The 23,683-nt window shown below is 56.4% G+C and overlaps 1 protein-coding gene across 1 annotated transcript in view; it reads right to left on the reverse strand.

Moving 5' to 3' along the window:
- LOC146751219 (suppressor of SWI4 1 homolog) overlaps positions 1 to 23,683 on the reverse strand; it is a 49,370-nt gene that overhangs the window by 17,560 nt on the left and 8,127 nt on the right. Inside the window, 6 exon segments of the mRNA XM_085535208.1 lie at positions 5,304 to 5,382; positions 9,668 to 9,791; positions 11,867 to 11,891; positions 11,894 to 11,973; positions 15,064 to 15,140; positions 21,652 to 21,822. Coding sequence (XP_085391334.1) covers positions 5,304 to 5,382; positions 9,668 to 9,791; positions 11,867 to 11,891; positions 11,894 to 11,973; positions 15,064 to 15,140; positions 21,652 to 21,822 — 556 coding nt within the window.

Here is a 23,683-nt window from a genome sequence, read left to right on the forward strand (position 1 = left end):
TCCCCCCTCCCCCCCCCCTTTCCTGTGACCTTCCAGGACCTTCCCAACTCACTCAATGCCCCTTTCCCCTTCCAGGACCCTCCCCCCCCCCCATTCTTTCCCCTTCCAGGACCTTCCCAACCCAACCCAACCCAATGCTCTTTATGGACCTTCCAGGACCTGTCCTTACCATAGCAGTGATACAGGACCCCCCCCCCATCCCTGTGACCTTCCAGGACCTTCCCAACCCCCCATTCTTTTGCCCTTCCAGGACCTTCCCAACCCAACCCAACCAACCCACCCCAACCCATTCAATGCCCCTTTACCCTTCCAGGACCTTTCCAACCCAGCCATTCCAAGGCTCTTTAAGCTTTCAGGACCTTCCCAACCATTCTAAGGCTCTTTATGGACCTGCCAGGACCTCAACAACCCAACCCCATTATCCCATGGTTCTTTAACCTTCCAGGACCTTCCCAACCCATCCCAACCCATTCACCCCCTGCCCCATTGCCCTTCCAGGACCTTTCCAACCCACTCCAATAACCCCAAGACCCTTTAACCTTCCAGGACCTTTATAACCCACCCTATTGACTCTTTACCCTTCCAGGACCTTCCCAACCCACCTCAATAACCTCAAGACCCTTTAACCTTCCAGGACCCTCCCAACCCACCCCAACAACCCTTTACCCTTCCAGGACCTTCCCAACCCAACCCAGCCATTCCAAGGCTCTTTATGGACCTGCCAGGACCTCAACAACCCCATTATCCCATGGTTTATGGACCTGCCAGGACCCGAACAGCCATTCCAAGGCTCTTTATGGACCTGCCAGGACCCGAACAGCCATTCCAAGGCTCTTTATGGACCTGCCAGGACCCGAACAGCCATTCCAAGGCTCTTTATGGACCTGCCAGGACCTTCCCAAACCAACTCAACCATTCCAAAGCTCTTTGACCTTCCAGGACCTTCCCAACCCAACCCAGCCATTCCAAGGCTCTTTATGGACCTGCCAGGACCCGAACAGCCCAATCCAGCCATTCCAAGGCTCTTTACCCTTCCAGGACCTTCCCAACCCAACCATCCCATGTTTTATTGACCTTCCAGGACCTTCCCAACCCAACCCAGCCATTCCAAGGCTCTTTATGGACCTGCTAGGACCTCAACAACCCCATTATCCCATGGTTTATGGACCTGCCAGGACCCGAACAGCCATTCCAAGGCTCTTTATGGACCTGCCAGGACCCAAACAGCCATTCCAAGGCTCTTTATGGACCTGCCAGGACCTGAACAGCCATTCCAAGGCTCTTTATGGACCTGCCAGGACCCAAACAGCCATTCCAAGGCTCTTTATGGACCTGCCAGGACCTTCCCAAACCAACTCAACCATTCCAAAGCTCTTTACCCTTCCAGGACCTTCCCAACCCAACCCAACCATTCCAAGGCTCTTTATGGACCTGCCAGGACCCGAACAACCCAATCCAGCCATTCCAAGTCTCTTTAAGCTTCTAGGACCTTCCCAACCCCATTATCCCATGGTTTATTGACCTGCCAGGACCCAAACAGCCATTCCAAGGCTCTTTATGGACCTGCCAGGACCTCAACAACCCCATTATCCCATGGTTTATTGACCTGCCAGGACCCGAAAAGCCATTCCAAGGCTCTTTATGGACCTGCCAGGACCTTCCCAACCCAACCCAGCCATTCCAAGGCTCTTTACCCTTCCAGGACCTTCCCAACCCAACCCAACCATTCCAAGGCTCTTTATGGACCTGCCAGGACCCGACCAGCCATTCCAAGGCTCTTTATGGACCTGCCAGGACCCGAACAGCCATTGCAAGGCTCTTTATGGACCTGCCAGGACCCGAACAGCCATTCCAAGGCTCTTTATGGACCTGCCAGGACCCAAACAGCCATTCCAAGGCTCTTTATGGACCTGCCAGGACCCGAACAGCCATTCCAAGGCTCTTTATGGACCTGCCAGGACCCGAACAGCCATTCCAAGGCTCTTTATGGACCTGCCAGGACCCAAACAGCCATTCCAAGGCTCTTTATGGACCTGCCAGGACCCGAACAGCCATTCCAAGGCTCTTTATGGACCTGCCAGGACCTTCCCAACCCAACCCAATGACTCTTTACCCTTCCAGGACCCTTATAACCCAACCGAAGCACCCTCTGCCCCTTTACCCTTCCAGGACCTTCCCAACCCCCCCCCCTCCCCCCCCCAGCCTTTTTTGTGCCCTTCCAGGACCTTCCCAACCCAACCCAACCCAATGCTCTTTATGGACCTTCCAGGACCTGTCCTTACCATAGCAGTGATACAGGACCCTCCCCCCCCCCCCCCATCCCTGTGACCTTCCAGGACCTTCCCAACCATTCCAATGCTCTTTATGGACCTTCCAGGACCTGACCAATCCAACCCAATAACCCAAAGACCCTTTAACCTTCCAGGCAGGACCTTCCCAACCCACCCCAAAAGCCCTTTACCCTTCCAGGACCTTTATAAAGCACCCTATTGACTCTTTACCCTTCCAGGACCTTCCCAACCCAACCACCCCCTGCCTTTTTACCCTTCTAGGACCTTCCCAACTCACCCAATGACTCTTTACCCTTCCAGGACCTTCCCAACCCACCTCAATAACCCCAAGACCCTTTAACCTTCCAGGACCTTCCCAACCCAACCCAACCCAACCATTCCAAGGCTCTTTATGGACCTGCCAGGACCTTCCCAACCCAATCCAGCCATTCCAAGTCTCTTTACCCTTCCAGGACCTTCCCAACCCAACCCAGCCATTCCAAGGCTCTTTATGGACCTGCCAGGACCTCAACAACCCCATTATCCCATGGTTTATGGACCTGCCAGGACCCCAACAGCCATTTCAAGGCTCTTTATGGACCTGCCAGGACCCCAACAGCCATTCCAAGGCTCTTTATGGACCTGCCAGGACCCGAACAGCCATTCCAAGGCTCTTTATGGACCTGCCAGGACCCAAACAGCCATTCCAAGGCTCTCTATGGACCTGCCAGGACCTTCCCAACCCAATCCAGCCATTCCAAGTCTCTTTACCCTTCCAGGACCTTCCCAACCCAACCATCCCATGTTTTATTGACCTTCCAGGACCTTCCCAGCCCAACCCAACCATTCCAAGGCTCTTTATGGACCTGCCAGGACCTCAACAACCCCATTATCCCATGGCTTATGGACCTGCCAGGACCCGAACAGCCATTCCAAGGCTCTTTATGCACCTGCCAGGACCTTCCCAACCCAACCCAATGACTCTTTACCCTTCCAGGACCCTTATAACCCAACCGAAGCACCCCCTGCCCCTTTACCCTTCCAGGACCTTCCCAACACCCCCCCCCCCAGCCTTGTTTGTGCCCTTCCAGGACCTTCCCAACCCAACCCAACCCAATGCTCTTTATGGACCTTCCAGGACCTGTCCTTACCATAGCAGTGATACAGGACCCTCCCCCCCCCCCCCCATCCCTGTGACCTTCCAGGACCTTCCCAACCATTCCAATGCTCTTTATGGACCTTCCAGGACCTGACCAATCCAACCCAATAACCCAAAGACCCTTTAACCTTCCAGGCAGGACCTTCCCAACCCACCCCAAAAGCCCTTTACCCTTCCAGGACCTTTATAAAGCACCCTATTGACTCTTTACCCTTCCAGGACCTTCCCAACCCAACCACCCCCTGCCTTTTTACCCTTCTAGGACCTTCCCAACTCACCCAATGACTCTTTACCCTTCCAGGACCTTCCCAACCCACCTCAATAACCCCAAGACCCTTTAACCTTCCAGGACCTTCCCAACCCAACCCAACCCAACCATTCCAAGGCTCTTTATGGACCTGCCAGGACCTCAACAACCCCATTATCCCATGGCTTATGGACCTGCCAGGACCCGAACAGCCATTCCAAGGCTCTTTATGCACCTGCCAGGACCTTCCCAACCCAACCCAATGACTCTTTACCCTTCCAGGACCCTTATAACCCAACCGAAGCACCCCCTGCCCCTTTACCCTTCCAGGACCTTCCCAACACCCCCCCCCCCAGCCTTGTTTGTGCCCTTCCAGGACCTTCCCAACCCAACCCAACCCAAGGCTCTTTATGGACCTTCCAGGACCTGACCAATCCAACCCAATAACCCAAAGACCCTTTAACCTTCCAGGACCCTCCCAACCCACCCTATTGACTCTTTACCCTTCCAGGACCTTCCCAACCCACCTCAATAACCCCAAGACCCTTTAACCTTCCAGGACCTTCCCAACCCAACCCAACCCAACCCAACCATTCCAAGGCTCTTTATGGACCTGCCAGGACCTTCCCAACTCAATCCAGCCATTCCAAGGCTCTTTACCCTTCCAGGACCTTCCCAACCCAACCCAACCATTCCAAGGCTCTTTATGGACCTTCCAGGACCTTCCCAACCCATTCAATGCCCCTTTTCCCCTTCCAGGACCTGTCCTTACCATAGCAGTGATACAGGACCCCCCCCCCCCATCCCTGTGACCTTCCAGGACCCTCCCCCCCGTTCCTTTCCCCTTCCAGGACCTGTCCTTACCATAGCAGTGATACAGGACCCCCCCCCCATCCCTGTGACCTTCCAGGACCTTCCCAACCCAACCCAACCAACCCACCCCAACCCATTCAAAGCCTATTTACCCTTCCAGGACCCTCCCATCCCATTCAAAGCCCCTTTTTCCCCTTCCAGGACCTTCCCAACCCAATCCAACCATTCCAAGGCTCTTTAACCTTCCAGGACCTTCCCAACCCCTCATTCTTTTGCCCTTCCAGGACCTTCCCAACCCAACCCAACCCAATGCTCTTTATGGACCTTCCAGGACCTGTCCTTACCATAGCAGTGATACAGGACACCCCCCCATCCCTGTGACCTTCCAGGACCTTCCCAACCCAACCCAGCCATTCCAAGGCTCTTTATGGATCTTCCAGGACCTTCCCAACCCACTTAATGTCTCTTTCCCCTTCCAGGACCCTCCCAACCCCCCCCCCCACCCCCCCCTCTCCTGTGACCTTCCAGGACCCTCCCCCCCTTGTTTTCCCCTTCCAGGACCTTCCCAACCCAACCCAACCCAAGGCTCTTTATGGACCTTCCAGGACCTGTCCTTACCATAGCAGTGATACAGGACCCTCCCCCCCCCCCCCCCATCCCTGTGACCTTCCAGGACCTTCCCAACCCCCCCCCTTTTCCCCTTCCAGGACCTGTCCTTACCATAGCAGTGATACAGGACCCCCCCCCCCATCCCTGTGACCTTCCAGGACCTTTCCCCCCCCCCATCCTTTCCCCTTCCAGGACCCGTCCTTACCATAGCAGTGATACAGGACCCCCCCCTGGCCCAGCCCCTCCTCCACCTTCACCAGCTGCAGCGTCAGACGGGGCCCGATCTGCAATACACCCCAACCAGGACCCGAATCAGCACCAAAAACCCCATAAATTCACCCCAAAAAACCCCAAAAACCCCCAAATTCAACCCAAAACCCCCCAAGATCCCCCCCAAAACCCCCCAAATCCACCCAGGACCCCCTTAATGCCCCCCAAATCCCCCCCAAGACCCCCCAACCCGCCCCCCCCCCCAAGGCTCTTTAACCTTCCAGGACCTGCCCAACCCCCCCCAACCCCCCCAAGACCCCCCAAATTCACCCCAAAACCCCCCGAATTCACCCCAAATCCACCCAGGACCCCCTTAATGCCCCCAACCCCCCCCCAGGACCCCCTTAATAACCCCCAAATCCCCCCCAAGACCCCCCAACGCCCCCCCCAAAGGCTCTTTAACCTTCCAGGACCTGCCCAAACCCCCCAATCCCACCCAAGACCCCCCAAATTCACCCCAAATTCACCCCAAAACCCCCCGAATTCAACCCAAATCCCCCCCAAGACCCCATTAACCCCCCCCCCAACCCCCCAAATCCACCCAGGACCCCCCTAATAACCCCCAAATCCCCCCCAGGACCCCCCAACCCCCCCCCAAAGGCTCTTTAACCTTCCAGGACCTGCCCAATCCCCCCCAATCCCACCCAAAACCCCCCAAATTCACCCCAAAACCCCCCGAATTCAACCCAAAACCCCCCCAAGACCCCATTAACCCCCCCCCAACCCCCCCAGGACCCCCTTAATGCCCCCCAAATCCCCCCAACCCCCCCCCAAAGGCTCTTTAACCTTCCAGGACCTGCCCAATCCCCCCCAATCCCACCCAAAACCCCCCAAATTCACCCCAAAACCCCCCGAATTCAACCCAAAACCCCCCCAAGACCCCCATTAACCCCCCCCCCAACCCCCCAAATCCACCCAGGACCCCCTTAATGACCCCCAAATCCCCCCCCCAAGACCCCCCAACCCGCCCCCCCCCCCCAAAGGCTCTTTAACCTTCCAGGACCTGCCCAACCCCCCCCAATCCCACCCAAGACCCCCCAAATTCACCCCAAAACCCCCCGAATTCAACCCAAATCCCCCCCAAGACCCCATTAACCCCCCCCCCAACCCCCCAAATCCACCCAGGACCCCCTTAATGCCCCCCAAATCCCCCCCAAGACCCCCCAACCCACCCCCAAAGGCTCTTTAACCTTCCAGGACCTGCCCAACCCCCCCCAAAACCCCCCAAATTCACCCCAAAACCCCCCAAATTCACCCCAAAACCCCCCAACCCCCCCAGGACCCCCTTAATGACCCCCAAATCCCCCCCAAGACCCCCCAACCCCCCCCCCCCCGAGGCTCTTTAACCTTCCAGGACCTGCCCAACCCCCCCCAATCCCACCCAAAACCCCCCAAATTCACCCCAAAACCCCCCGAATTCACCCCAAAACCCCCCAAATTCACCCCAAAACCCCCCGAATTCAACCCAAATCCACCCAGGACCCCCTTAATGCCCCCCAAATCCCCCCCAAGACCCCCCAACCCCCCCCCCAAAGGCTCTTTAACCTTCCAGGACCTGCCCAACCCCCCCAACCCCCCCAAGACCCCCCAAATTCACCCCAAAACCCCCCGAATTCAACCCAAATCCCCCCCCAAGACCCCATTAACCCCCCCCCCAACCCCCCCAGGACCCCCTTAATGCCCCCCAAACCCACCCCAAGACCCTCAGGACCCCCCAGGACCCCCCAGGACCCCCTCAATGCCCCCATAAGACCCCCAAGACCCCCCATAGACCCACCCCCACCCCATAGGACCCCCTAGATCCCCCCCAAACCACCCCATCAACCCCCCCCAAGACCCCCCATAGGACCCCCTAAATCCCCCCAAGACCCCCCCAAAGCCCCCTTAGGACCCCCCAAATCCCCCCCAACCCGCCCCCCCCAAAGGCTCTTTAACCTTCCAGGACCTGCCCAACCCCCCCCAATCCCACCCAAGACCCCCCAAATTCACCCCAAATTCACCCCAAAACCCCCCAAATTCACCCCAAAACCCCCCGAATTCAACCCAAATCCCCCCCAAGACCCCATTAACCCCCCCCCCCAACCTCCCCAGGACCCCCTTAATGCCCCCCAAACCCACCCCAAGACCCTCAGGACCCCCCAGGACCCCCTCAATCCCCCCCATAGGACCCCCTAGACCCCCCCCAAGACCCTTAGGACCCCCAAGACCCCCTAGACCCCCCCCCATAGGACCCCATAGGACCCTTAGGACCCCATAGGACCACGAAGACCCCCCATAAGACCCTTAAGACCCCCCATAGGACCCCCCCAGCCCCCCCCCCAGACCCTTAGGACCCCATAGGACCCCCCCCCCCCAGACCTCCACCCAATAGGACCCCCAAGACCCCCCCCATAGACCCACCCCCACCCATAGGACCCCCTAGACCCCCCCAGGACCCCCTCAATCCCCCCCATAGGACCCCTCAGCCCACCCCCAAGACCCTTAGGACCCCCAAGACCCCCCCATAGACCCACCCCCACCCCATAGGACCCCTCAGCCCCCCCCCAACCCCCCCATAGCACCCCCAAGACCCCCCCAAGAGCCTTAGGACCCCATAAGACCCCCTAGACCCCCCCAGGACCCCCATAAGACCCCCAAAGACACCCCCACCCCCACCCCAAGACCCTTAGGACCCCACAGGATCCCCTAGACCCCCCCAAACCCCCCATAGGACCCCCAAGACCCCCCCATAGACCCACCCCCACCCCATAGGACCCCTCAGACCGCCCCCATAGGACCCCCTAGACCCCCACAACCCACCCAGGACCCCCTCAAACCTCCCCATAGGACCCCCAAGACCCTTAGTCCCCCCAACCCCCTCCCCCCCATATAAGACCCCCTAGACCCCCCCCAACACCCCCAAAACCCCTCAGGACCCCCCCAACCCTCCCCCCCAAGACCCAAAGGACCCCATAGGACCCCTTAGGACCCCCAAGACCCCCCCAGGACCCCCATAGGACCCCCAAGACCCCCTAAACCCCCCCAGTACCCCCTCAAACCCCCCCAGGACCCCTCCCCAAGACCCTTAGGACCCCATAGGACCCCCCCAGACCCCCTCAACCCCCCCCATAAGACCCCCAAGACCCTTAGGACCCCCATAGGACCCCATAGGACCCCCTAGACCCCCCCCAGGACCCCCATAGGACCCCATAGGACCCCCAAGACCCCCCCCAAATACCTCTGTCAGCCTGACCGCGCTCTGCTGCTCCCTCATGTTCCCCCTCCCACCCCATAAGACCCCCAAGACCCCCCCATAGACCCACCCCCACCCCATAGGACCCCCCAGACCGCCCCCATAGGACCCCTCAGCCCCCCCCAAGACCCTTAGGACCCCCAAGACACCCCCAATCCCCCCCATAGGACCCCTCAGCTCCCCCCCAAGACCCTTAGGACCCCCCATAAGACCCCATAGACCCTTAGGACCCCATAGGACCCCCTAGACCCCCCCCTAAGACCCTTAGGACCCCCCATAAGACCCCATAGACCCTTAGGACCCCATAAGACCCTCAGCCCTCCCCCTAGACCCTTAGGACCCCCCATAAGACCCCATAGACCCTTAGGACCCCATAAGACCCCTCAGCCCTCCCCCTAGACCCTTAGGACCCCCCATAAGACCCCATAGACCCTTAGGACCCCATAGGACCCCCCAGCTCCCCCCCAAGACCCTTAGGACCCCCCATAAGACCCCATAGACGCTTAGGACCCCATAGGACCCCCCCAGCTCCCCCCCAAGACCCTTAGGACCCCCTACCCCCCCATAGGACCCCCTAGACCACCCCCAAATCCCCTTCAAGGCCCCCTCCCCCCATAGGATCCCCAAGACAGTCCCCCAAGACCCTTAGGACCCCCAAGACCCTTAGGACCCCACAGGACCCCCTCAATCCCCCCCATAAGACCCCCTAGACCCCCCCCCAGCCCCCCCCCAAGACCCTTAGGACCCCCTCCCCCCCCATAGGACCCCCTAGACCACCCCCAAATCCCCTTCAAGGCCCCCTCCCCCCATAGGACCCCCAAGACCGCCCCCATAGGACCCCCAAGACCCTTAGGACCCCATAGGACTCCCCCAGCTCCCCCCCAAGACCCTCAGGACCCCCTAGACCCCCCCATAGGACCCCATAGACCCTTAGGACCCCCAAGACCCCCCCAAAGACCCCCCCCACCCCCACCCCAAGACCCTAAGGACCCCCTAGACCCCCCCCAGGACCCCCATAGGACCCCATAGGACCCCATAGGACCCCCATAAGACCCCCCCCCAAATACCTCAGTCAGCCTGACCGCGCTCTGCTGCTCCCTCATGTTCCCCCTCCCTGCGCAGCCGTGGTGCAGCTGCAGCACGTTGTGGGGCCCGTCCTGCTCCGCTTCGCTCTCCGACAGCTGCACGTCCCTATGGGGCAGCACTTGGGGGTCACACACCCCATAGGGACCCATAGAACCCTATAGGGACCCCCCAGCCCCATAGGATCCCCCCCAGCCCCATAGGATTCCCCCCCAGCCCCATATGATCCCCCCAACCCCATAGGATCCCCCCCAGCCCCATAGTGCCCTATAGAGCACCATAGCACCCTATAGAACCCCCCCAGCCCCATAGGATCCCCCCAGCCCCATAGGATCCCCCAACCCCATAGGATCCCCCCAGCCCCATAGGATTCCCCCCCAGCCCCATAGGATTCCCCCCCAGCCCCATAGCGCCCTATAGGGATCCCCCAGCCCCATAGAGCCCTATAGGGACCCATAGGTCCCCCCCAGCCCCATAGCTCCTTATAGGAAAACCCCCAGCCCCTATAGGGACCCTATGGGGCAGCACTTGGGGGTCACACATCCCCATAGGGACCCATAGAACCCCATAGGGACCCCCCTGCCCCATAGTGCCCCATAGGGACCCCATAGAGCCCTATAGGGACCCATAGGGACCCCCCAGCCCATAGCGCCCCATAGGGACCCCATAGAGCCCTATAGGGACCCACAGGGACCCCATATCTGCCCCAGAGGAACCCCCCTGCCCCATAGTATCCCCCCCTGCCCCATAGTGCCCTATAGGGACCCCCCAGCCCCATAGCACCCCATAGGGACCCCCCAGCCCCATAGCGCCTTATAGGGACCCCCCAGCCCCATAGCGCCCTACAGAACTCCCCCTGCCCCATAGCACCCCATAGTGCCCTATAGGGATCCCCCAGCCCCATAGCGCCCTATAGGGACCCCCCAGCACCACAGGGACCCTCCAGCCCCATAGCGCCCTATAGAGACCCATAGGACCCCCCAGCCCCATAGTTACCCCATAGTGCCCTATAGGGACCCATAGGGACCCCCCAGCCCCATAGCTACCCCATAGCACCCTATAAGGACCCATAGGGACCCCCCAGCCCCATAGCTACCCCATAGCGCCCTATAGGGACCCATAGGGACCCCCCAGCCCCATAGCTACCCCATAGCGCCCTATAGGGACCCATAGGGACCCCCCAGCCCCATAGCGCCCCATAGCGCCCCACATCCCCCCATATCCCCCCATATTGCACTGCAGCAGCAGCTCAAGCCCTATAGGGACCCATAGACACCCCATATCTGCCCCATAGGGACACCCCAGCCCCATAGCGCCCCATATCTGCCCCATAGCGCCCCATAGCGCCCCATATCTGCCCCATAGGGACACCCCAGCCCCATAGCTACCCTATAGTGCCCTATAGGGACCCATAGGGACCCCCCTGCCCCATAGCTACCCCATAGTGCCCTATAAGGACCCATAGGGACCCCCCAGCCCCATAGCGCCCCATAGCCCCCATCACCCCACCTAGGGGCCCCCATATCTCACTGCAGCAGCAGCTCAGGCCATATAGGGACCCATAGAAACCCCATATCTGCCCCATAGCACCCATAACCCCCCATATCACCCCATATCCCCCCATATATCGCCCCATAGCACCCCATAGCGCCCTATGGGCCCCATAGCACCCTAAAGGGCCCCATAGCGCCCCATAGCCCCCTAATTGGCCCCATAGCCCCCATATCCCCATAGTACCCCATAGCACCCCATAGCACCCATATCCCCCTATAGGCCCCATAGCACCCCATATCCCCCCATATCCCCCCATAGCACCCCATATCCCCCTATAGGGCCCCATAGCTATCCCCCTATAGGGCCCCATAGCACCCCATATCCCCCCATATCCCCCCATAGCACCCCATATCCCCCTATAGGGCCCCATAGCACCCCATATCCCCCCATATCCCCCCATAGCACCCCATATCCCTCTATAGGACCCCATAGCACCCCATATCCCCCTATAGGGCCCCATATCCCCCCATATCCCCCCATAGCACCCCATATCCCCCTATAGGGCCCCATAGCACCCCATATCCCCCCATAGCACCCCATATCCCCCTATAGGGGCCCATAGACACCCCATATCTGCCCCATAGCGCCCCATAGCACCCCACATCCCCCCATAGGGCCCCATATCTCACTGCAGCAGCAGCTCACTGATGTCCCCATTCGGTTCATGTTGGGGAATCTCTCCTGTAGGACCTTCCTGAGCCCTTTGCTCAGCCCCACCGGGACCACCTTGATGCTGCTATAGGCACAAAGGGGGGGGGGGGGGGGTCAGAAATGGGGCTAAAAAGGGCAAAAATGGGCAAAAAAAGGGGGTATAGATAATGGGGGGTAATAGGGAGGGGGGGTATATAGATAATGGGGGGAAAAGGGGTTAAAAATGGGGTTAAAAAGGGCAAAAATGGGTCAAAAAGGGGGATATAGGGGGTATATAGATAATAGGGGGGGTATATAGATAATGGGGGGGGGGTATATAGATAATAGGGGGGGGGGGTCAGAAATGGGGCTAAAAAGGCCAAAAACGGGTCAAAAAGGGGGTATAGATAATGGGGAGCAATGGGGAGGGGGGGTATATAGATAATGGGGGGGAAAAGGGGTTAAAAATGGGGTTAAAAAGGGCAAAAATGGGTCAAAAAGGGGGATATAGGTGGTATATAGATAATGGGGGGGGGTATATAGATAATAGGGGGGAAAAGGGGTTAAAAATGGGGCTAAAAAGGGCAAAAATGGGTCAAAAAGGGGGATATATATATAATGGGGGTAATGGGGGGGTATATAGATAATAGGGGGAAAAGGGATTAAAAATGGGGTTAAAAAGGGCAAAAATGGGTCAAAAAGGGGGATATAGGGGGTATATAGATAATGGGGGGGGTATATAGATAATAGGGGGGGGGGGAGTCAGAAATGGGGCTAAAAAGGGCAAAAATGGGCAATAAAGGGGGTATAGATAATGGGGGGTAATAGGGAGGGGGGGTATATAGATAATGGGGGGGGGAAATGGGTTAAAAATGGGGTTAAAAAGGGCAAAAATGGGCAAAAAAGGGGGATATAGGGGGTATATAGATAATAGGGGGGTATATAGATAATGGGGGGGGGTATATAGATAATGGGGGGGGAAAAGGGGTTAAAAATGGGGCTAAAAAGGGCAAAAATGGGTCAAAAAGGGGGTATATATATAATGGGGGGTAATGGGGGGGGGGTATATAGATAATAGGGGGGGAAATGGGGTTAAAATGGGGCTAAAAAGGGCAAAAATGGGTCAAAAAAGGGGGATATAGGGGGTATATAGATAATAGGGGGGGGGTATATAGATAATGGGGGGTAATGGGGGGGGTATATAGATAATAGGGGGGAAAAGGGGTTAAAAATGGGGCTAAAAAGGGCAAAAATGGGTCATAAAGGGGGATATAGGGGGTATATAGATAATGGGGGGGGTATATAGATAATGGGGGGGTATATAGATAATGGGGGGGGGTATATAGATAATAGGGGGGGAAAAGGGGTTAAAAATGGGGTTAAAAAGGGCAAAAATGGGTTAAAAAGGGGGATATAGGGGGTCTATAGATAATAGGGAGGGTATATAGATAATGGGGGGGGAAAAGGGGTTAAAAATGGGGTTAAAAAGGCCAAAAATGGGCAAAAAAGGGGGTATAGATAATGGGGAGCAATGGGGAGGGGGGGTATATAGATAATGGGGGGGAAATGGGGTTAAAAATGGGGTTAAAAAGGGCAAAAATGGGTCAAAAAGGGGGATATAGGGGGTATATAGATAATAGGGGGGGTATATAGATAATGGGGGGGGGTATATAGATAATGGGGGGGGTATATAGATAATGGGGGGGGGGGTCAGAAATGGGGCTAAAAAGGCCAAAAATGGGCAAAAAAGGGGGTATAGATAATGGGGGGTAATGGGGGAGGGGGGGTATATAGATAATGGGGGGGAAAAGGGGTTAAAAATGGGGTTAAAAAGGGCAAAAATGGGTCAAAAAGGGGGATATAGGGGGTCTATAGATAATAGGGGGGTATATAGATAATGGGGGGGTATATAGATAATGGGGGGGTATATAGATAATGGGGGGGTATATAGATAATGGGAGGGTATATAGATAATGGGGGGGTATATAGATAATAGGGGGGGTATATAGATAATAGGGGGGGTATATAGATAATGGGGGGTATATAGATAATGGGGGGGGGTATATAGATAATGGGGGGGTATATAGATTGGGGGGTATATAGATAATGGGGGGGTATATAGATAATGGGGGGGGGTATATAGATAATGGGGGGGGTATATAGATAATGGGGGGGTATATAGATAATGGGGGGGGTATATAGATAATGGGGGGGTATATAGATAATGGGGGGGTATATAGATAATGGGGGGGGTATATAGATAATGGGGGGTATATAGATAATGGGGGGGTATAGATAATGGGGGGGGTATATAGATAATGGGGGGGGTATATAGATAATGGGGGGGTATATAGATAATGGGGGGGGTATATAGATAATGGGGGGGTATATTTATAATGGGGGGGTATATAGATAATGGGGGGGGTATAGAGATAATGGGGGGGTATATAGATAATGGGGGGGGTATATAGATAATGGGGGGGGGTATATAGATAATAGGGGGGTATATAGATAATGGGGGGTATATAGATAATGGGGGGGGGGTATATAGATAATGGGGGGGGGTATATAGATAATGGGGGGGGTATATAGATAATGGGGGGGGTATATGATAATGGGGGGTATATAGATAATGGGGGGGTATATAGATAATGGGGGGGGTATATAGATAATGGGGGGGTATATAGAAATGGGGGGGTATATAGATAATAGGGGGGTATATAGTTAAGGGGGGGGTATATAGATAATGGGGGGGGGTATATAGTTGTGGGGGGGTATATAGATAATAGGGGGGTATATAGATAATGGGGGGGGTATATAGATAATGGGGGGGGTATATAGATAATGGGGGGGGGTATATAGATATGGGGGGGTATATAGATAATGGGGGGGGTATATAGATATGGGGGGTTATATAGATAATGGGGGGGTATATAGATAATGGGGGGTATATAGATAATGGGGGGTATATAGATAATGGAGGGGGTATATAGATAATGGGGGGGTATATAGATAATGGGGGGTATTAATGGTAATGGGGGGGTATATAGATAATGGGGGGGGGTATGTAGATAATGGGGGGGGGGTATGTAGATAATGGGGGGGGGTGTATTTATAAGGGGGGGGTATATTTATAATGGGGGGGGGTCTATAGATAATGGGGGGGGGTCTATAGATAATGGGGGGGGGGTCTCACTAATGGCGGAGCTGGAGGAGCTGAGTGTCCGAGTCGTAGGAGACCAGCAGGCAGCGCTTGATGGTGTTCAGGTTCACCTGGGGGGGGATATGAAGCTTCCAGGACCTTTCCAACCCAACTATCAACCTTCCAGGACCCTCCCAACCCCATCTATGACCCTTCCAGGACCCTTCTATCCCCTCTATGTCCCTGTCAGGACCTTATGCACATTGATAGCAGGCAATGTGCTCTGCAGTGCTGTAGCCGTTGCCTTGATGTGGATGTGGGGCAGCCCAACCCATCCCATACCCCCTCTATGTCCCTTCCAGGACCCTCCCAACCCCCTCTATGTCCCTCCCAACTCACTCTATTCCCTTCCAGGACCCTCCCAACCCACTCTATGCCCTTCTAGGACCCTTTCAACCCACTCTATCCCTTCCAGGACCCTTCCAACCCACTCTATATCCAATCCAACCCACTCTATTCCCTTCCAGGACCCTCCCAACCCATCCTAACCCCTTCCAGGTCCTTCCAACCCCCTCTATGTCAAACCCAACCCACTCTATTCCCTTCCAGGACCCTCTCAAGTCACTCTACACCCTTCCAGGACCCTTCCAATCTATCCTATCCCCTTCCAGGTCCCTTCCAACCCACTCTATTCCCTTCCAGGACCCTCCCAACCCACTCTATACCCTCCCAACCCACTCTATTCCCTTCCAAGACCCTTCCAACCCATCTTATACCCTCCCAACCCCCATCCTATCCCCTTCCAGGACCCTCTATGTCCCTCCCAACCCATTCTATTCCCTTCCAGGACCCTTCCAACCCATCCTATACCCTTCCAGGACCCTTCCATCCCACTCTATTCCCTTCCAGGACCCTTCCATCCCACTCTATTCCCTTCCAGGACCCTCCCAACCCACTCTATATCCCATCCAACCCACTTTATTCCCTTCCAGGACCCTCCCAACCTTCGTTTTCCCCTTCCAGGACCCTCCCAACCTACTCTATTCCCTTCCAGGACCCTCCCAACCCACTCTATATCCCATCCAACCCACTCTATTCCCTTCCAGGACCCTCCCAACCCTTCCTATGTCCCTTCCAGGACCTTATGCACATTGATAGCCGGCAATGCGCTCTGTAGGGCTGTAGCCGTTGCCTTGATGTGGATGTGGGGCAGCCCAACCCATCCCATACCCCCTCTATGTCCCTTCCAGGACCCTCCCAACCCCCTCTAAGTCCCTCCCAACTCACTCTATCCCCTTCCAGGACCCTCCCAACCTACTCTATGTCCCTCCCAACTCACTCTATTCCCTTCCAGGACCCTCCCAACCCATCCTAACCCCTTCCAGGTCCCTTCCAACCCCCTCTATGTCAAACCCAACCCACTCTATTCCCTTCCAGGACCCTTCCAACCCATCTTATGCCCTTCCAGGACCCTCCCAACCCACTCTAAGCCCTTCCAGGACCCTCCCATCCTACTCTATTCCCTTCCAGGACCTTCCCAACCCACTCTACACCCTCCCAACCCATTCTATGTCCCTTCCAGGACCCATCCTATACCCTCCCAACTCCCATCCTATTCCCTTCCAGGACCCTCCCAACCCACTCTAAGCCCTTTCAACCCACTCTATTCCCTTCCAGGACCCTTCCAACCCATCCTATACCCTTCCAGGACCCTTCCATCCCACTCTATTCCCTTCCAGGACCCTCCCAACCCACTCTATATCCCATCCAACCCACTCTATTCCCTTCCAGGACCCTCCCAACCCATCCTAACCCCTTCCAGGTCCCTTCCAACCCCCTCTATGTCAAACCCAACCCACTCTATTCCCTTCCAGGACCCTCTCAAGTCACTCTACACCCTTCCAGGACCCTTCCAATCTATCCTATCCCCTTCCAGGTCCCTTCCAACCCACTCTATCCCCTTCCAGGACCTTCCCAACCCACTCTACACCCTCCCAACCCATTCTATTCCCTTCCAGGACCCTCCCAACCCATCCTATACCCTTCCAGGGACCCTTCCATCCCACTCTATTCCCTTCCAGGACCCTTCCATCCCACTCTATACCCTTCCAGGACCCTCCCAACCCACTCTATATCCCATCCAACCCACTCTATTCCCTTCCAGGACCCTCCCAACCTACTCTATGCCCTTCCAGGACCCTTCCAACCCATCCTATACCCTTCCAGGACCCTTCCATCCCACTCTATCCCCTTCCAGGACCCTTCCATCCCACTCTAAGCCCTTCCAGGACCCTCCCAACCCTTCCTACCCCCTTCCAGGACCCTCCCAACCCACTCTACACCCTCCCAACCCATTCTATGTCCCTTCCAGGACCCATCCTATACCCTCCCAACTCCCATCCTATCCCCTTCCAAGACCCTTCCAACCCATCCTATTCCCTTCCAGGACCCTCCCAACCCACTCTAAGCCCATTCAACCCACTCTATTCCCTTCCAGGACCCTCCCAACCCCCGTTTTCCCCTTCCAGGACCCTCCCAACCCACTCTATGCCCTTCTAGAACCCTTCCAACCCATTATCTGCCCCTTCCAGGACCCACCCAACCCACTCTATATCCCATCCAACCCACTCTATTCCCTTCCAGGACCCTCCCAACCCCCTCTATGTCCCTCTATGACCCTTCCAGGACCCTTCTATCCCCCTCTATGTCCCTTCCAGGACCCTCCCAACCCGCTCTATCCCCTTCCAGGACCCTTCTATCCCCCTCTATGTCCCTTCCAGGACCCTCCCAACCCCCTCTATCCCCTTCCAGGACCCTCCCAACCCCCTCTATGTCCCTCTATGTCCCTGTCAGGACCTTATGCACATTGATGGCAGGCAATGCGCTCTGTAGGGTGCTGGCTGTTGCCTTGATGTGGATGTGGGGCAGCCCAACCCATCCCATACCCCCTCTATGTCCCTTCCAGGACCCCTCTTATTATCCCCTTCCAGGACCTTATGCACATTGATGGCAGGCAGTGCACTCTGCAGTGCTGTAGCCGTGGCCTTGATGTGGATGTGGGCAGCCCAACCCATCCCATACCCCCTCTATGTCCCTTCCAGGACCCCTCTTATTATCCCCTTCCAGGACCTTATGCACATTGATGGCCAGCAGTGCGCTCTGTATGGCTGTAGCTGTGGCCTTGATGTGGATGTGGGGCAGCCCAACCCATCCCATACCCCCTCTATGTCCCTTCCAGGACCCTCCCAACCCCCTCTATCCCCTTCCAAGACCCTCCCAACCCCCTCTATGTCCCTTCCAGGACCTTATGCACATTGATAGCAGGCAATGCGCTCTGTAGGGCCGTGGCCGTGGCCTTGATGTGGATGTGGGGCAGCCCAACCCATCCCATACCCCCTCTATGTCCCTTCCAGGACCCTCCCAACCCCCTCTAAGTCCCTCCCAACCCACTCTATTCCCTTCTAGGACCCTCCCAACCCATCCTAACCCCTTCCAGGTCCCTTCCAACCCCCTCTATGTCAAACCCAACCCACTCTATTCCCTTCCAGGACCCTCTCAAGTCACTCTACACCCTTCCAGGACCCTTCCAATCTATCCTATCCCCTTCCAGGTCCCTTCCAACCCACTCTATCCCCTTCCAGGACCCTCCCAACCCACTCTATACCCTCCCAACCCACTCTATTCCCTTCCAAGACCCTTCCAACCCATCTTATACCCTCCCAACCCCCATCCTATCCCCTTCCAGGACCCTCTATGTCCATCCCAACCCATTCTATTCCCTTCCAGGACCCTTCCAACCCATCTTATGCCCTTCCAAGACCCTTCCAACCAATTCTATGTCCCTCCCAACTCACTCTATGCCCTTCCAGGACCCTCCCAACCCATCCTATACCCCCTCTATGTCCCTCTATGTCCCTCTATGACCCTTCCAGGACCCTCCCATCCCCCTCTATGTCCCTTCCAGGACCTTATGCACGTTGATGGCAGGCAGTGCGCTCTGTAGGGCCGTGGCTGTTGCCTTGATGTGGATGTGGGGCAGCCCAACCCATCCCATACCCCCTCTATCCCCTTCCAGGACCCTCCCAACCCCCTCTATGTCCCTTCCAGGACCCTCCCAATCCACTCTACACCCTCCCAACCCATCCTATACCCTCCCAACCCCCATCCTATGCCCACCCAACCCATCCTATGTCCCTTCCAGGACCCTCCCAACCCACCCTACGTCCCTCTGAACCCCCTCTATGCCCTTCCAGGACCCTTCTATTCCCCTCTATGTCCCTTCCAGGACCCATCCTTTCCCCTTCCAGGACCTTATGCACGTTGATAGGGGGCAATGCACTCTGTATGGCCGTGGCTGTTGCCTTGATGTGGATGTGGGGCAGCCCAACCCATCCCATACCCCCTCTATATCCCTTCCAGGACCCTCCCAACCCCCTCTAAGTCCCTCCCAACTCACTCTACCCCCTTCCAGGACCCTCCCAACCCCCTCTATGACCCTTCCAGGACCCACCCAACCCACTCTATGTCCCTCCCAACTCATTCTATTCCCTTCCAGGACCCTCCCAACCCATCTTATGCCCTTCCAGGACCCTCCCAACCCACTCTAAGCCCTTCCAGGACCTTCCCATCCTATTCTATTCCCTTCCAGGACCCTTCCAACCCACTCTACACCCTCCCAACCCATTCTATGTCCCTTCCAGGACCCATCCTATACCCTCCCAACTCCCATCCTATCCCCTTCCAAGACCCTTCCAACCCATCCTATTCCCTTCCAGGACCCTCCCAACCCATCCTATACCCTTCCAGGACCCTTCCATCCCACTCTATTCCCTTCCAGGACCCTCCCAACCCACTCTATATCCCATCCAACCCACTCTATTCCCTTCCAGGACCTTCCCAACCCAACCTATACCCTCCCAACCCCCATTCTATTCCCTTCCAAGACCCTTCCAACCCATCCTATTCCCTTCCAGGACCCTCCCAACCCACTCTACACCCTCCCAACCCACGCTAAGCCCTTTCAACCCACTCTATTCCCTTCCAGGACCCTCCCAACCCATCCTATACCCTTCCAGGACCCTTCCATCCCACTCTATTCCCTTCCAGGACCCTCCCAACCCACTCTATGTCCCTCCCAACCCATCCTATACCCACTCTATGTCCCTCTATGTCCCTTCCAGGACCCATCCTTTCCCCTTCCAGGACCTTATGCACATTGATAGCAGGCAATGCGCTCTGTAGAGCTGTGGCTGTTGCCTTGATGTGGATGTGGGGCAGCCCAACCCATCCCATACCCCCTCTATATCCCTTCCAGGACCCTCCCAACCCCCTCTATGTCCCTCCCAACCCACTCTATTCCCTTCCAGGACCCTCCCAACCCATCCTAACCCCTTCCAGGTCCCTTCCAACCCCCTCTATGTCAAACCCAACCCACTCTATTCCCTTCCAGGACCCTCTCAAGTCACTCTACACCCTTCCAGGACCCTTCCAATCTATCCTATCCCCTTCCAGGTCCCTTCCAACCCACTCTATCCCCTTCCAGGACCTTCCCAACCCACTCTATACCCACCCAACATACTCTAAGCCCTTCCAGGACCTTCCCAACCCAATCTATACCCTCCCAACCCCCATCCTATCCCCTTCCAGGACCCTCTATGTCCCTCCCAACCCACTCTAAGCCCTTCCAGGACCCTCCCATCCTACTCTATTCCCTTCCAGGACCTTCCCAACCCACTCTACACCCTCCCAACCCACTCTAAGCCCTTTCAACCCACTCTATTCCCTTCCAGGACCCTCCCAACCCACTCTATATCCCATCCAACCCACTCTATTCCCTTCCAGGACCCTCCCAACCCATCCTATCCCCTTCCAGGACCCTTCCATCCCACTCTATGCCCTTCTAGGACCCTTCCAACCCATTATCTGCCCTTCCAGGACCCACCCAACCCACTCTATATCCCATCCAACCCACTCTATTCCCTTCCAGGACCTTCCCAACCCAACCTATACCCTCCCAACCCATTCTATCCCCTTCCAGGACCCTCCCAACCCACTCTATCCCTTCCAGGACCCTCCCAACCCATCCTATACCCTTCCAGGACCCTTCCATCCCACTCTATTCCCTTCCAGGACCCTCCCAACCCCCTCTATGTCCCTCTATGTCCCTGTCAGGACCTTATGCACATTGATAGCAGGCAATGCGCTCTGCAGGGCTGTAGCTGTGGCCTTGATGTGGATGTGGGGCAGCCCAACCCATCCCATACCCCCTCTATGTCCCTCTATGTCCCTCTATATCCCTTCCAGGACCCATCCTTTCCCCTTCCAGGACCTTATGCACATTGATAGCAGGCAATGCGCTCTGCAGTGCTGTAGCCGTTGCCTTGATGTGGATGTGGGGCAGCCCAACCCATCCCATACCCCCTCTATGTCCCTTCCAGGACCCTTCTATCCCCCTCTATATCCCTTCCAGGACCTTATGCACATTGATGGCAGGCAGTGCGCTCTGTAGGGCTGTGGCTGTTGCCTTGATGTGGATGTGGGGCAGCCCAACCCATCCCATACCCCCTCTATGACCCTTCCAGGACCCTCCCATACCCCCTCTATATCCCTTCCAGGACCCCTCTTATTATCCCCTTCCAGGACCTTATGCACATTGATGGCAGGCAATGCGCTCTGCAGGGTGCTGGCTGTTGCCTTGATGTGGATGTGGGGCAGCCCCAAGTTGCTGAGCACCAATAACGGCGGGTGCAGGAACTGCTGCTCGTGCATCCGGTGACGGCGAAGGGACGACACCACGTCACGGATCAGGGAGTACTGATAAGGGGGGAGATAAGGGAGGTGATAAGGGGAGTGATAAGGGCTGATAAGGGGGGGGGTTGATAAGGGGGGGGCTGATAAGGGGGGGGAGGTTGATAAAGGGTGATAAGGGGGGATTGATTGATAAGGGGTGATAAGGGGGGATTGATTGATAAGGGGTGATAAGGGGGGTGATAAGGGGAGATTGATAAGAGGTGATAAGGGGTGATAAGAGGTGATTGATAAGGGGGGGAATTGATAAGGGGGGGGATTGATAAGGGGGGGAGTCTGATAAGGTGTGATATGGGGTGATAAGGGGGGGCTGATAAGGGAGAGGGTCTGATATGGGGGGTGATAAGGGGTGATAAGGGGAGTGATAAGGGGGGGGAGTCTGATAAGGGGTGATAAGGGGGTGATAAGGGAAGAGATCTGATAAGGGGGCTGATAAAGGGGGTGATAAGGGATGATAAGGAAGAGGATCTGATAAGGGGGGTAATAAGGGATGAGATCTGATAAGGGGGGGGTTGATAAGGGGGTGATAAGGGGGTGTGATGGGGGGGGTTGATAAGGGGGGAGGGAGTGGGGGTGTTGATAAGGGGGGTGATAAGGGGTGATAAGGGGGTGATAAGGGGGGGAGTCTGATAAGGGGGGTGATAAGGGGGGTGCATCCGGTGACGGTGAAGGGACAAAACCACGTCACGGATCAGTGAGTACTGATAAGGGGGGAGTGATAAGGGGGAGTGATAAAGGGGGTTGATAAGGGGGGTGATAAGGGCTGATAAGGGGGGATTGATAAGGGGGGTGATAAGGGGGGGGAAGGAATGGGGGGCGGTTGATAAGGGGGGGTGATAAGGGGGGGTGATAAGGGGGGGTGATAAGGAAGAGGATCTGATAAGGGGGGTGATAAGGGGTGATAAGGGGGGATAAGGGGTGATAAGGGGGGATAAGGGGGGATAAGGGGTGATAAGGGGGGATAAGGGGGGATAAGGGGTGATAAGGGGGGGGAGTCTGATAAGGGGAGTGATAAGGGGTGATAAGGGGGGGGATAAGGGGTGATAAGGGGTGATAAGGGGGGATAAGGGGTGATAAGGGGGGGGAGTCTGATAAGGGGAGTGATAAGGGGTGATAAGGGGGGGTGATAAGGAAGAGGATCTGATAAGGGGGGTGATAAGAGGTGATAAGGAGGTGATAAGGGGTGATTGATAAGGGGGGATAAGGGGTGATAAGGGGGGATAAGGGGGGATAAGGGGGGATTGATAAGGGGGGTGATAAGCGGGGATTGATAACAGGGGTAAGGGGTGATAAGGGGGGCAATAAGGGGGGATAAGGGGGGTGATAAGGGGTGATAAGAGGGGGGGTTGATAAGGGGGGGGGTTGATAAGCGGGGTGCATCCGGTGATGGCGAAGGGACGACACCACGTCACGGATCAGAGAGTACTGATAAGGGGTGATAAGGGGGGAGATCTGATAAGGGGGTGATAAGGGGTGATAAGGAAGAGGATCTGATAAGGGGGGTGATAAGGGGTGATAAGGGGGATGATAAGGGGGGTGATAAGGGGTGATATGAGGTGATATGGGGGGTGATGGGGGGTGATAAGGGGTGATAAGGGGGGATTGATAAGGGCTGTGATAAGGGGGGATTGATAAGGGGGGTGATAAGGAGAGATAAGGGGTGAAAAGGGGGGTGATAAGGAAGAGGATCTGATAAGGGGGGTGATAAGGGGGGTGATAAGGGGGGAGATCTGATAAGGGGGGTGATAAGGGGTGATAAGGGTGGGGGTTGATAAGGGGGGTGCATCCGGTGACGGCGAAGGGACGAGACCACGTCACGGATCAGTGAGTACTGATAAGGGGGGAGATAAGGGTGATAAGGGAGGTG

The sequence above is a fragment of the Coturnix japonica genome, unplaced genomic scaffold (genome assembly GCF_054131305.1).
Source record: "Coturnix japonica strain WE unplaced genomic scaffold, WE-NBRP24 Scf111, whole genome shotgun sequence".
NCBI classification, from domain to species: Eukaryota; Metazoa; Chordata; class Aves; order Galliformes; family Phasianidae; genus Coturnix; species Coturnix japonica.